At 45.1% G+C, this 15,285-nt stretch overlaps 2 protein-coding genes across 4 annotated transcripts; one reads left to right on the forward strand and one right to left on the reverse strand.

Annotated features, from left to right (window-relative positions):
* Window positions 1–325: 325 nt before the first annotated feature.
* Window positions 326–11,201, reverse strand: su(sable) (suppressor of sable). 3 transcript variants are annotated; one of them, XM_032433223.2, is made up of 6 exons: window positions 11,178–11,201; window positions 7,914–8,283; window positions 7,471–7,790; window positions 4,795–6,257; window positions 4,585–4,733; window positions 326–3,183 (listed from the first exon to the last, which is right to left on the reverse strand). In XM_032433223.2, exons 1-6 carry the CDS (start codon window positions 11,184–11,186, stop codon window positions 965–967), a joined length of 4,530 nt encoding a protein of 1,509 aa, XP_032289114.1. In that variant the 5' UTR covers window positions 11,187–11,201; the 3' UTR covers window positions 326–964. The 3 variants fall into 3 exon arrangements, with proteins under 3 accessions (XP_032289114.1, XP_032289117.1, XP_032289120.1); XM_032433226.2 differs by lacking the exon at window positions 11,178–11,201 and adding an exon at window positions 10,524–10,701; XM_032433229.2 differs by lacking the exon at window positions 11,178–11,201 and adding an exon at window positions 10,050–10,701.
* A 253-nt stretch (window positions 11,202–11,454) lies between these two features.
* Dredd (Caspase-8 Dredd) lies at window positions 11,455–15,251 on the forward strand. The gene is made up of 5 exons (XM_002056743.4): window positions 11,455–11,791; window positions 11,850–12,629; window positions 13,321–13,671; window positions 13,728–13,882; window positions 14,392–15,251. The coding sequence occupies exons 1-5, from the start codon at window positions 11,717–11,719 to the stop codon at window positions 14,519–14,521; spliced, it is 1,491 nt and encodes a 496-aa protein (XP_002056779.1). The 5' UTR covers window positions 11,455–11,716; the 3' UTR covers window positions 14,522–15,251.
* Window positions 15,252–15,285: the final 34 nt, after the last annotated feature.

A 15,285-nucleotide genomic window follows, 5' to 3' on the forward strand; every position in this document is an offset into this window, starting at 1 on the left:
GCGCTTTGATGCTCTCACTTGCTTGAGGGTTAAGCAAAAATGCACACTAACTATATTTTAAGAAGCAAAAGTTGTATACATTACAAAAATCAACCATTTTTATTAATTGAATTACGCGACAAAACCAACATACAGTCTGTAGACGCGCTGTATGGCTGCTGTTAACGCAGTGTTAAGCCGATTACCAGACTGTCAACATTTGAACAGCTGTTTAACACTGATCTTTCTGCGAACAGCGCAAGCTTAAGAATATTTTGAAAAAAATGAGAAAAAGATGAATAAATTAATTACATTGAGTACGGGCAGTCTTCAGACTCTATATGTTAATAATACTTAAAACTTGCCGTTTATTTCGTATGTCTACAAATTTCGAATACTACGATTACGACTTAATTTACAATCATTAACGACTAAAAAATAAATGTTTTTGAGTTCCAGTTACGACTACATTTTGTATCAGTACGTAGCATATATATATATACATACATATATATATACGATCTTCGCGCACACACATATATATATATATATATATTTAGGAGTATACTTAATCAACAAAAAAAAAAGTCTTTCTATATATTAAATATATATATATATATATAATCTAGAGTTAAAAAAAAAAAAAATAAACAAATTATTTTATAGTTATAATTTACAGTTACATAGCAGTCCAAATCCGATTTTTTTTTTTTATAGGAGCTAAAATAGCAAAAACCGATAAAGCTATACAAATGTAACATTTGCTTTCATTTCTTTCAGTGTGCTTGTGTGTGTTTGCGTGCGTGCGAGAGTGTGTGTGTGTGTGTATGGGGGGGGGGGGGGGGGGGGGGTCATTTATAATCATAAACATAATGCTACAAGTCTTTTCAGTAGAGGGGCAGAGGGGGGGGGGGCGCATAAATTTCATTCAAATTGTTCCTCTTCACTTTTCCCACTATTTTGCCCATTATTTGCTTTTCTTTAGTTAATTATTGCGATTTCGATGGCCGCCGCCGCCGCCGCGATTGCGATTGCCAACAAAATGGCGCCCCTGATTGCCATTGTTGCCACCCGGTCCGAAGTTCTTAAAGGGTCCAGGTCCAGGTCCAGGTCCAGGTCCAGGTCCAGGGCCAGGTCCAGGTCCAGGTCCGCCGCCGCCATTGAACGCGACGCCCAAATTGTTCATGTTCATGCCATTCATATTATTCATGCCGTTCATGTTCATGTTATTCATATTGTTCATATTGTTCAGATTGTTCAGATTGTTCAGGCTGTTCAGGCTGTTCAGGTTGTTCAGGTTGTTCAGGCTGTTCAGGTTGTTCAGGTTGTTGCCGCCGGCAAACGGATTGAACGGATTGCTGTTCATCACGCCCATCACGTTGGGCACATTGGGCGGCATGCCCAGTATGCTGTTGGAGCGCTGCGGGGGCGGCTGATTGAAGGGCGGCATGCCGCCGCCGCCCATGCCCATGGGCAGCATCCGGTTGACATTTGGCGGCGGTTGCCGCAGCATTTGCACCAAATTGGGCGGCGGCTGTGACATGTTTGGCAATATGGGCGGCATGTTGGGCACACCGACGGGCCCGCCCACATTCTGGGGCGGCTCCTCGGGCAGCTGAACGACCAGGCCATTGTCATCGATATAGATGTGCAGCTTGGCAAAGATCTGCTGGAGCGTCTGATTGTTCACTATGAAATTGACATCGAAGATCTTGTTGGGCGATTCCTGTTGATGGAACTTCTTCAGTTCGGTAAAGACCAGCGCCAGCTGCTGATTGACCATGATCTTGTTGTTGCTGCCCAGATTCTTGTACCAGTTGGAGCTCTGCAGCAGATTGCGTATCTCCGAGATTTGCCGGCTGCTATCATTGACCGCTGCCACGCCCCCCGAAACGTTGCCGCTGCCGCCGCTGTTGCTGTTGCTGCTGCTGCTGGTGACATTTAAATGCGCACGTCGCGGATCACGACGCGGATCGGCACGACGCGGATCGCCGCCGGAGGCAACTGGCCCGGTTCCCAGCGGCTCGGCCAAAGGCAGCGGTTGAGCATTCCCCGCCGACGACACAGGCGGCGGTGAGCTGGGCGTGGAGTCGGCCATCTGTGCGTCCGGCGAGGCGATGCAGTTGCTCGTCTTGCGCTCGCGTCCCTCTGTCGCGTATGCGCCAGAGCCGGTGCCGCTGCCCAGGCCGGAGCCTGTGCCGCTGCCGCTGGCCGTGTTATCGTTGTCGGAGAGCTCGGCCAGGCCGAGTATGCGACGCAGTCGGGGATCGCGCAGCTCACGCTGCTCCTTGTGGCTGGCGCTCTGGCGCAGCTGTGCATAGCAGGCCGGCTCGACGAGCACCTCCTGCATTTGCCAGCGTATCGGTATGTGCGAGAAGATCGCCGCATCGATCTCGGTGGCGGGCAAATAGTGTTTCATCGGCTCGAACGGCAGACGCATATCAATATCGCGATCCCGTTCGCGTTTCGCGGCGCTCGCCCGTGCATCCTCCAGTGCCGCCTTTGCCGGATCGTAGTCGTACATGGAGCGGCGCGTATATATCGAGGCGGCGGGCAATTGTCCAGCTCCCAATGCGGGCGTCGATAGTTCTCCGCCGCCGCCGCCGCCGCCGCCCAGACCCTTGGGTGATTGGGAGCCCGGCTCGGGCGTTGGTGTCGGCGTCAGCGAGCGGGAATTGGAATTTGAGTAGTGGGCGGCGTCCATGTAGCTGAAGCTGCTGAAGTCGTTAGCATCCTTGACATTGTCGTTGTCGTTGTCGCTGTCATCGCCCGGGCCGTCGCCGCTGTTCGGCTTGAAGGGATTGCGTATGATGTCCCGATAGAATGAGGCGCGCATTTCCGGCTCCTTTTGGTCGCCGAATAGCAGCTTGCCAAAGGGTCCGCTGCTGCTCTTGCCCGCCGACGTTGGCGGGCTGCTTTCGCTGTGTGGCTCCGGCGTCGTTGGGGATGAGCCAGCTGGCGCGGCCGTCTTTTGGCCGAGCATGTTGCTCATGAAGGTGGGCAAATCAAATACGGACGGCCTTGGCGGTGTATCATCCTCCAATTCGGACGGCAACTTTTTCTCTTTGTCCTTGTCCTTCTCCTCCTCCTCACTGGAACGTTTCGTTTTCTTTGACTTGGCATCCGTTTCGGAGTCCTCCTCGTCCTCGTCGTTGCCATCATCGATGACCAGCTGCTCGTCATCCTCCTCGCGATCATCGTCCACTGTAAATGCAATTGCAGTTTAGATAAGCAACAAGAATGTTAGTTAACATACAGCTTAACATTGCACTGTTAACTTTATTAATGTTAATGTACAACAAAAAAGAAGAGTATCTTTAAGACTAAAGCGAATAATACCTAAAGCTACGACATTAATTACAATCCTAATGTTAATTAACATACACTTTAACAGAGCGCTGTTAAAATGCTTGCAGCGATTATCCTTTAGCTAGGACACTAACAATTAACATATATGTTGATTAACATACAGTTTAACAGCCTGCTGTTAACAGAGATGCATCAATATTTCGAATAACAAAAATTGTGCAAAATATATAAAAAAAAAACTGAAACACTTGCTTCAACCCTATAGAGTATATATGCCTATATCCACGGTTAGAATCTCAGTTAACATAGAGTTTAACAGCATGCTGTTAACTTGATTTCATACTGTTTCATATTGTTTAAGTCCTCAATACAAATGTTTGTTACATATTTTAAGATAAATATATACAGGATAAGAAAGTATATATCTATAGAGTATATGCCTATAAGGCGGTACGAGTAGCATGGTAAATGTTAGTTAACTTCCAGTTTAACAGCGCGCTGTTAAGCCAATTCCATTAGTTATCTTCGACAAATATTCAAAAATAACAATTTATCACAACTGTAAATGATTGAACCCTCTAGGCTATAAAAATATAGTTAAAAGTTATGTTTCTTTAAATCTTCAACCTTGTATATGTTAATTGTTATGTTAACTATGTTAACACGTTGCTGTTAACATTGCACTTAACAGTGACTGTTAACTAGATTTGAAGTAAGCGAGTTTTTATGGTAATTGGATGATTTTTTGAATATATTCGTATTTTGCTGATCGAGCTGTCAAATAATACTATGTGAATTATATCTGTGTAGGATCTGATTATAATATATTAACGAAATCGAAAAAAATCTATATATGTAGAATATAGAATCTGACTATATTGACTATAGGATCTATATTGTGGGAAAGAGAGATCTGACTATACATTTATGTATTCGATTTCAGTATATAAAATGGAATTAAATATTGGAAGGATACTTGGAATAGCCATATAAATAATGGGAGCTGTGGGGCATGGGATCTGGTTACATTAAGTGACATCTATTTTTATGGCAACTATGGAATATTGGACACGATTATATTGATTGAGATCTGATTGTTATGATATATATACAACAATGTTCATTTCAATGGGAACTCTTGGGTATGTGCTCTGATCTGATAAGAACTCTGGGATATAGGCTACGAGTATATAGAGGAAAAGATCTTCTTCTGGAAACAGTTGTATATAGGATCTGCTGGCTGGCAACTCTTATGGCAGCTCCTTGTTACATGCTGTCGCAGGATATTTTACTTACGCGGATCGCTGCCGGGAAAGTTGACATGTGCATCCTTCAGATATTGCGTGTAGTCGACCATGATGAAGCCGTTGTTGCTGTTGCTATTGCTATTGGAGCTGACGACGGTGCTCAAGTTGCTCGTCTCCTGATCCGACTTGGCTGTGCTCCTGCAAATGCAATTGAATGTGAATGAAATGGTTAATTAAATGGTATGAGAGATTCGCCTACTTGGCTGTGGCGGCGGGTGGGTCTGTTGTGGTGCTGGTTGGGGCTGGTGCGCCCGGCTCCTGGGGCTTGGCCTCCTCGGCCTTGCGCTGGATCTCACCAATTTCGGGCAGCGTGAGGCCCGCCTCGGTTAGCTGGCCGAAGGGCACCTGCAGCATCTGCTCCAGATTGCTAATGCCCAGCTTGTTCAGCTTGGCCATGTGCTCGGCGCTGAGCACCTGCGTCAGATTCACCAGATCCAGGTGGGCAGGCAGCGGCTTGGCCGCAGCAACAGCACTCGGCGATCCACCGGCAATTGTGGCGGGATTCGTGCTGGCAACTCCAGCTGCGCCAGCTGGCGAGGATGCTGCTCCAGCCGCTGCTCCACCGGCTGCTGCTTTGGTTGCGCCCTTCTCGGCCCAGCGCGACTTGCGCTTCTTCTCGGGCTTGGCATCGCCGTGATGCAGATTGATGGGCGGATTGATGACCATGTCCAGCAGCGAGGGTATATTGACGCCAGCCCCCAACCCAGCCGCTGCAGCGCTCACGCCCGCATTTGCCGCCTGCTGCAGATTGGCATTGACCGCTGCAATGGCCGCCGCCTGATTGGCCGCCTGGGCGGCTGCCTTGGCAGCCGCATGCTGCTGATCCTGCAGCCGGCTAATCCCTGCGCTGGCCAGCGTTGTCCAGGAATTGTCCATGTTGTACTGCTCGCACAGCTGTTCGTGCCGGCGCGTCATCTGGTTGAGGGCAATGTCGCGCGAGATGCGCTTAAAATCGCCCAAGATCTCTTTGGGCGCCGTCTCCATGTGCTTGAGTAGTATGTTGCGCAGCTGCTCGGTAAGCGGCTCGCCGTGATGAAAGAGGCAATCGTCGCCGGCATAGCAGTCCATGCCCAGGTAATAGTATTTGCACGGGAACTCCTTGTGCATGTAGCTGCACTTGTCTCGCTTCGCGCAGCAATCCTTCAGATAGAATTTGCACAGCTCCAGTTTGCGCGGCTCGCGCGGCTTCTCGTCGCCGGAGTCCCTACGATTGCGCTTGTTGCCGCTGCCACAGATGCCGCCGCCGCCTCCGCCGCCGCCGCCGCCCGCACCGCCGCCGCCGCCTCCATCGTGTCGTCTGTCCAGGTCGCGATCACGTTCGCGTTCTCTGTCCCGATCGCGACGCTTGCGTCCGCCGCGCGTGTCCTTTTCGCGCTCGCGACGCTGGCGTCGCCGCTGTGCAGCACCGATCGCTCCGCTGCCGGGCTCATCGTCCGAATAGGAATCGTAGCTGCTGTAGTTATCCGGCGGCGACTCGTGGCCAGCGTCGTCGCCCATGCCCGGCCAGTCGCTCGCATAACGTGCGGCCACACTGCCCGTGGCGCCACCTGCCGGCGGCGGACTGCCGCCGCGCACATTCATCATCTCGTACTCATCCATTTCCAGCTCATCGCTGCCGGCGGCGCCGGCCACGTCGTCCATTGAGTCGCGACGTGCGCGTTTCTGTTTCAATGAGAAAGCCGCACAAAAAGTCAATAACAAGATTTGAATGTAAAAAAAACAAATAGAAATTATGCAGCTTGTATGCGCGACTAGAAGATACCCTGCATGCAACATGTGCCCTGCTAGAACAGGTTTAAGGTCAAGGATACCCTGTTAATCTATATACAATTTGAATAAGTTGAGATATGTATAGATACCCTGTACAAATGCACCATCTGCAAAGCACTTCTGACTGGTAGATACCCTGCATGCAACGTGCGCCCTGTTAAGCCGCTTAGTGGGGAGATAGAATGTACTTAAAATAGAGGATACCCTGTAAGTCTATTATATCACATATTACAATATGTAAAGATACCCTGTAACTCCGGTTTACCGTCTACAATGCATTAGTGCAGCTGACTGCGCGACTGCTAGATACCCTGTAACTGTTGCTTCTGTAATAGCTATAGTCTGTTGCTGCTCATTCAAGCTACGCTAATAGATACCCTGTATTTCAATTAGATCAATCAAAGAATTACAAATACGATTCATATACAATTTGTAAGCTTGTCTTTGTCATACCCTGTAAAACCCAACTGCTTTAAACTCTTTAATTATGATAAAGGCCCTTCGATAAGGTCTAACAAATTGCATGGTTTAGGGGAAATATATATATATATATGCATGAGATCTGATGAGAACAAATAAAAATAGAATACAATTTATAATCATAAAAAAAATAAGTAAATAATTACGATAATAATGATGTTCGTTTTGTGATGATTATAAATAATTACAATATTGAAATGTAACAAATGTTTCGACGGAGAAAACAAAACTGGGAACATGCTCAACAAATCTCCAATGCTCAAAATTTAAAAGCCAAGCAAACCAAGCCTTAAATGAAAGCAAGTTTTGCCGGGTTCAAAGGCCAAGATTGGGTGGATTATTGGGGTTGGTGGTGGGTGTGGTTTTTGTGCGGCGGGTTGGTGCAGATGTGACCCACCTGTGCTGCCGATTTCGCCTTGAGGCGTTCGCAAACAACTGGCGAACAACTCGCGAACAGCTGCCGCATTTTGGGGGCATTAAATTCGCCGTGAAATGCGTTGCATTGGCGCGGCGAAAGGCGAATTCGTTGCGCTTGCTTAGCAGGGCATGGCGCATGAATCAATGGGGGCTAGAGGGTTTCGGTTGGGGGGTCGTCGGTTCGCATAAGGTTAAGGCAATGACCTACCTGATGCTCCTTGTCTTTCTTTTGCTCGCGTTCGCGTTCCTTTTTGCGCTTGCGTCGACGGCTGCTGCGACTTGGCGGCGGTTGCAGCAGCAGCTGCTGCTGCTGCTGCTGCTGTTGTTGTTGTTGTTGTTGCTGCTGTCCAACGATTTGGCAGCCATCGAGGCTGATCGCAGCGCTGCCGCTGTCGCCGGCGGCGTTGGCAGCGCTGTCGGCGTCACTGTTAACGTTGTTGTTGCTGTTTAGCTTGGGCATGGGCGGCTCAATGCCACCCTTCTTGAGCGCCTTGGCAATGGCATTCTCAATGCTGACCGCATGATCATCTGTATGTAGGAGTAGGAGGTGGAGGAGGAGCAGGAAATGGAGTTGGGGCGCAAGAGTGAAAAGCCAGCTGGTTTTATTATAATTATTTTTTTTTTTTTGCTGTTGTTGCTGTTGTTGTTTACCTTCGAGTGGGCGTGGTTTCTTTGATTTGTTCGTGGGCGCGCCGACAGACAACGATTCGCTGGCCATGCCCAGGAATATGACGTCATCGTCGTGCAGCAGCGGCTGCTTCTCGCTCAGGCGCTCAATCCCCACAAATTGCACCTCATCATTGGAGCCGCCAGCTTTAAAGGCTGTGGGCTTTAGTTGTTGTTGCTGTTGTTGTTGTGTTTGGTTTAGTGTTTGTTGTTGTTGCTGCTGCTGCTGCTCATCATCATCGTCATCATCATCGATCTCGCCATCCTCGAGATCCTCGGCTAGATTAATTAGCGGCGTTTCGCCGGCCACAACGGATGACATATTCCGTTTCCGTTTCAAAACAAGCGAAAAATACTGCAAGAGATTTGTATCGGGCAATTAGCTTAAAAAAACAAAAATAATCAAAGTCTTGGGGCTCATACACATATATATATATATATATGCATGTACATAAATTATATTGGACGCATATGCATAAAGATTCAAAAGACTGTCGACCACAGTGCGGCATAGTCACATGTTGCAGCCCGTTTTGCACGCAACATGTTGCTGAGTGGGTGGTGGGGGCGTGGGGCGCGCGTAGTAAGGCAAAAACAAACACCAAAAACAAACAATTCTCTTATATATACAACACACACACACACACACACACACACACAGAGAGACGTGTGCTTGTGTGAGTATGTGCGCTTGTGCTACATACACAAAAGTAAAAGCTTTGTCGCACACACACACGCACACACATACGGGCGTGCTTGTATGCAAACGGCCACACACTTACCCATTTACTGGGCACATAACATAACGCTGTTAAAACGCAAAAGCAACGCACCCAAAATGTTGCCAGCAACAATATGCTTAGACCTACGCACACACACACAGAGAGAGAGATTCACATGCACGTAGACACTTGTTGCTGTGGCGATGGCCTTACAAGCAAATATGTATATTGTATATATAAAATAATACATACGTGCACATAGTATGTACAGTATATATATATATATATATATAGACAATGTTTAAATTCAATTAATAGCAATATGTGCGTAGCGAGCTTTCGATCAACGCTGTTGTGCACAACTGTTTTTGTAAATATATATATATATATATATGTACATTGCACGTGTAACACAGTTTGTTGTTGGCCAGCAGAAAGAGACAAAATTAACATACATATATACATTATTTTGCCAAATTCTTTTGGCGCTCATCAACACAGAGACATACGCACGCATACAGACACACACACACACACACACAGATGCAAGCAACGCTCTGGCGCGCTCTCGATTCCGGCTGACCTGTCATGTTGTCTCGCTTGCGCGCATGTATTGAGCATAGAACGCAAATGCGTGACACACATACAAACACCCATATGCGTGCGTGTGTGTGTGTGGTTGTGTACGTGTGTTGGGGCTATTGCTAAAACGTTCAAAATGCATATTTGATACGTACAAACAATTATGAATTATGTTTTGTTATGAAATTGCACTTTGTACTCGTTGTCTCTGTGTTGTTGTTGTTGTTGTTAGCTTTTATAACTGTTCAAGTTGCCACAATTGTCAGAGCCACGCTGGGCGAAAGTTTTTTGTTTTTGCTGCTGCTTGTCAATATATATATATATATATGTATAAATTGTGTGCGTGCGTGCGTGAGTGTGTGTGTGTGTAATGCGACGCCCCGCATGACACACGAACGAAAAAAGAACGCTACAGCAATGGCCGCTGTTCAGCTTGTACTATGCACATGCACAAATGCATGTACATGTGTGCGTGCGTGTGAACATGCATACATACACACATACGTATGTATACGCATGACACAGAGTAGGCCCGTAAGACATCTTTGTTGTTGGCAAATTACTTTGAAATTATAAAAAAAAAAAAGAACAATTCCTTGTTGGTTTCTGTTTGCGTTCTGCTCTCTCTCCTCTCTCTCTCTCTTTTACGCCAATTTGCGGCATACAGTGGGAAATGGGCGTGGCTGGCAACAAACAAAAACGAACAAGGATTTGTCGCAACAAAATTTGGAAAAGTTTTGTGCTAGGCATGTTAAATTTTTTTTTTTGGTTTTTTGTTGTTGGTTGTTGTTGTTGTTTTTGGAACAATTTCTCTTACGTTTCAGCGTGGGCGTGGTTTGTGGTTACGGAACATTTACAAATTACAATTATTAATGATTTATAACATTTCTGTTCAATTTCGTTGTTTCATGGTTATATTTGGTTTTGTCGTTTGCTGGTTCCCTTTTGGTTTTTTTTTTCTTTTTTTTTTTTTTTTTTGCTTTTGCGTTTTCTTTTTTTCTGCTTTTGCTTGCTTGGCGTCGTACAGTTCCCGCTGCTTACATAATGAAGTGGTACAGTAGGTGAATAGATATGCATATACATATGTATATAAAATATGTGAAGGTATATACATATACTGGCATACACATATACATATGGCTGTAGCGCAATATGTGTGCGCACACACACATATACGTATTACATTTATCTATGCATATATGTATATATATGTGGTATATATGTATGAGAAATAAAAATTTCTTAGTTTCGTTATTTTTCTTCTTTTTTCTTTTTTTTTGATTTTTCGTACAATATATGCAAGCTGTCGCTCTCTTTCTCTCTGACTGTGGCCCTGGCCTCTGTATATGTCTGTCCCTTTCTCTCTGTTTCGCTCATAGACAGAATAACAAATACATTAAATAATTAAAAACTCGTCAACATGAGCGTTGTTAACAATTCAACAATATCTACTTGAATGATTTGTGAAATTAGCAACCGTACACCTCGAACATAAACCAGGGCTGGTTGCGCCTGTGTGGTGAATAGCTGCTGAGCGAGTTCACCAACTGCAGTTGGCAGCACTGTTTGAGCGCAACTTTTGTATGCCGCGACTTAGCAACCGCTTGCGTCAATGCAACTCACAAGCAATTTGCTTTTAATATTTTTTAAAATGTCCATAAACAATTGAACGGAAACTAACAAATCTTGATTGCACTATTGCCCATATGTTGTGTAGAGCGCTTAGCGCTGCTGAACGCTGTCCGCGCTTCTGGCAGCACTGGCCGTGCATGGTGAATTTGTTCGATAGGCAGCAGAGTTGTTGCGAAAACAATTTCGCAATTACAGAAAATAATATAACATTCTATGCCAATGTGTATATATTTAATATATGTATGTATTTGCGAAATTATCTTGAGTTTGGTAATGGGTTGAGGTGGTCAGCATTGGAGATATCTTATCTTACCTTAGACATAGGCTTAGACCACTCTTTATAATCAATGCGCTTGTAAATGATATGATTTGTTTTGCCTCAATACAAATAAATAAATGTTTTTATTTTTATATTTTTTTTTTTTAGAAATTGTCCTGCTGCGATGCATGTAACACAGTAATGAACATGAATTCGTAATAAAAGCACACAAGTTGCTTTCGTTTCGGTCTGAGTTATAAGTCAAGGCAAATTCTTTTGAAATAAGCAGCAACAAGCGATGAATGCCTATCGATAAACAGTGTGACCTGATATCCAATATATTTATTAAGCCAAAGGTCACATTGCGATCGCGTGCTGTATTTTAATTTTTGTTAACATTAAATTTCCACGCTCCATAAAATTAACAATACTAAAAGCGCAAACAAAATAATAATTTCTTTATAACGCACACTGCGCCCGTGCGTAGCTCACACACACACACACACACACACCTGTGTATATGTGTGTGTGTGGGCACATCGATTCAGCGGACGATCAGTTACTTTTTGGAGTTCCCCGCGAGCGGCCAAACAATGAAATACCAGCTGGATAACATGCATGTGGATGATCTGCCCTACTTGGAGCGAGATCTAAGCTTTGCACAGAAAGTAAATGCAGCCCCAAATTGCCCGGCTTTCGTTCATACAATATCTTCTCCGTTAACAGGTGTCGCTTGCGTTCCTGCTCTTTGGCGATCAGCACGCCCTGGCCACATATGTGCTGCAGAAGCTGCTGGCGCTGATGGGAACGGCGGACCAGCGTCAGAGCGATCTCTTGCGCCAATATGCGAGCACGAATCCGAACAATTGGCGCGGCCATCTCGTCGAGGCGCTGTGCATCATCAATGCACGCCAGGCGCTGCGCAAGCTGGGCTTTAACTGGCAGGAGCTGCGCCTGCACTATTTGCCCCAGGTGCTGGAGGTGTCGCTGCATGTGCATCCGCTGCTGAAGGCCTTGTACAATATATGCGAGCAGCTGACCATTGCGCAAACCGGACGCCTCGTCCTGGACATTAACGATCAGCTGGCGCGCCGCCAGGCTGGCCGGCATGCGGACGAACCGCTGCGTTTCTATGATCACGCCTATTTGGAGATCTTTCTGCTCGACTGGCTGACGCGCCATCATCTGCGACTGGGCGACATCAATGCCAGGGGCAGCGACATGCAGCTGCTCATTGAGTACTTCAAGTTCAACGATATGCATTCCCTGGCCACGCTGCTCGTGCAGACGATCAACAGCTGCGATTCCGGCGACAAATGCGATACGGATGCATCGCAGTCCGTATCCACAAGCACAGAATACCCAGCTGCGGCTCCTCTTGCTCCTGTCGACGGCATCGTGCAACAACGACGCGCCAATGCTCTGCAGGTGCGAAAGAGCAATGCCGGCATTTTGCTCATCATCAATCAGCAGAGATTTCATCGCAATGTCAGCGAGGAGTTGCGCGTGAGTAGAAGACCTTCAATTGTTTGATAAACCTGGTACAAAAGCGCTGGCAGGCTCGACTAGTAGATACCCTGTGCTCTATGCATTATTCCGATCGTTATGAAGTTTTCAAGGCAAATCAAAAGATTTGGCTTTGCAAATGAGTTTTTTTGTGTTATAGTTTTTAAGTTGCGCCCAAAGGAACATAATTTCTGCGAATCGATATTTATCGATAAATAGTTGGTAGCAGTTATCGGGGAGTGTAAAATGAGCGCGCGTAAGGCAAACATGAATCTACTACCAAATAATATAGGTGACTCTATATAGTTTATTAATAAATATTCATTTTGCCAAGTTGCATAATATAAGCCACAATTTTACCAAAAAAACGCTTTTCACCTAGCTCTGGCAGCACGGGATTTGTCACCAGGTGGCAACACTGCAACATTTTCCTTAGCCAATTTGAGTAAACGGATCGTAAATTTATCGATATCGAGTGCAAAAAAAAAGAAAACAACAAATATCTGTTTAAATGAACTATTTACAACGCAAATAAACCATATTAATTTATTAACAAATGTGGCAAATGCAAAGAATATGTAAACAAATGAGGCAACAATTGGCAATGCCAGGTACAAAGACAAAGAGATAACTAAAAATGTTGTTGATCAATTGCAATTAATTGGCAAACTATTTTTTATACAATTTGCAGTCGCTGCTGCCCGCCGTGAAGCTGAGCGCACGCGAGGGCACCGACGTGGACAAAAAGCGGCTCAGCGAAGTCTTCTCGGAGCTGGGCTACAGCGTGGAGGCTCACGACAACGTGGACCATTTGGAGCTGCTCAGCCATATGCGCACAGCCTGCGCCCGTTCGATTCTGCGCGATTCATTGATTGTGTGCATCTTGTCGCACGGATTTGAGGGCGCCGTCTATGGCGCCGACAGCATTCCATTGAGCATCACGGACATACAGAACGTGCTCTGCGCCAACGAGGAGCTGCACGACAAGCCCAAGCTCCTCATCATTCAGGCCTGCCAGCAGAACGCGAAAGAGTTGCAAACGGTATGCTGGCATTACAGCATCTCAATTGTTAAACTCAATATAATTTCTGTTTGCAGCGCGATGTGAATGCCACCACGCAGTCGCCCAGCCAGCATGCCAACATGGTGGTGGCCATGTCCACGGTGCCGCGCTTCGTTGCGCTGCGTCACAGCGTCCAGGGCAGCTGGTTTATCCAGACGTTATGCGATACGGTCAAACGGCATGCGGCCAGGTAAGCCAATACTCAAGCCAACAAAATTAACCTTTACATTAGTCTTTATCTCAATGTCAATTTCACTAACTGCCAGTTAAGGCACATATTGAAACATGTTGTGCACAAAATCTGCCTTCATCGATCGGGCTCAAATTCCGAACTAAAATTTGGGTTTTTTTTTAAAAACATATTTCTCTCAAAAATGATTGAGTTTATATTAAAGTATCTATTGCGCAAGCGTTTGCATTTACAGCTACGGCTGGTGGCTGGTTCAACATAAAAATGAATATTTTCCAAAGTATTTAAGTTCGTCAGATTTGGCAGTTGGACTATTAAATTTCTAGCATATCAATTTAAAATTCAAGTATACCAAAAAGACAGCTGTCAAATGCCAATCAGCTGTTCCCAACTATCCCATCGATAAACATTTAACACACAGTTTGTTAACTAACTAATAGTTAATTGGATATTGAGTGAACGTTAACTTTTTGCTCTGAATTCGAGTCTGAAATTTATTTTTCTTGCAGCGAACATGTGCTAGACATTCTGACCATTGCCATTGGACAGGTGAGCGAGAAGCGCGGCGACAAGGATCAGAAAATGGTGCCTCTTGTTACGAGCACGCTGCGACAGAATGTTTATTTTCCGGCCATTTGACCGGCAATTAGTACTTAGCTTTGCTCTCGAATCGAGCTCAATGTTAACAATATTTGATGCAATATTGAAAACAGACTTTAGTCAATATAAATTAATTTCCATTGTCTTAAAATTCATGTTAATTTGACAAGTAGTTACGCTTTTTGTCAACCGGCCAAGTGCTTGTCAACTTCGACAGACGATTACCACATACGTTTGTTATTAGACTCATGTTAGCTTGACAAGTGGTTATATTTTAAGTCAATCAAGTGTCCGTTAACTTTGACAGACGGTTGCAACATGAACTTGACGTAAGATTCATGTTAACTTGACAAGTTGTTGTTATTCTCATCGGATCAATGATTACTACAAAGTTTGTCGATAGACGAATGTTAACTTGACAAGTGGATAAATTTTTCATCATGTCAAGTGCCTGTCAACTTTGACAGACAGTTAAAACATAAGTTTGTTGTTACACTCATGTTAGCTTGACAAGTGGATAAAATTTTCGTCGTCTGATCGAATGTTTTTCAATATGGCCCTCACATTTCATGGAAAGCCGTCTGAAGAGTTAAACAATATGCAGCTATCTCAGTTCAATTCGCTGCGGATGAAAAAACAGGTCGGAGCTATGGTCAGAAATTGGGGGTATCCATTAGAGAATGTTTTCCATACATAGTCTTTGCAGTTTCTGTATAATAATAAACACTTAAACTAATTTAACAAATAGAAAGAAATTATCTTTTAGTTATTTTGTCAAATGTGTTTTTTTTATTGTTTTTTTT

Source organism: Drosophila virilis, chromosome X, assembly GCF_030788295.1.
Source record: "Drosophila virilis strain 15010-1051.87 chromosome X, Dvir_AGI_RSII-ME, whole genome shotgun sequence".
NCBI classification, from domain to species: domain Eukaryota; kingdom Metazoa; phylum Arthropoda; class Insecta; order Diptera; family Drosophilidae; genus Drosophila; species Drosophila virilis.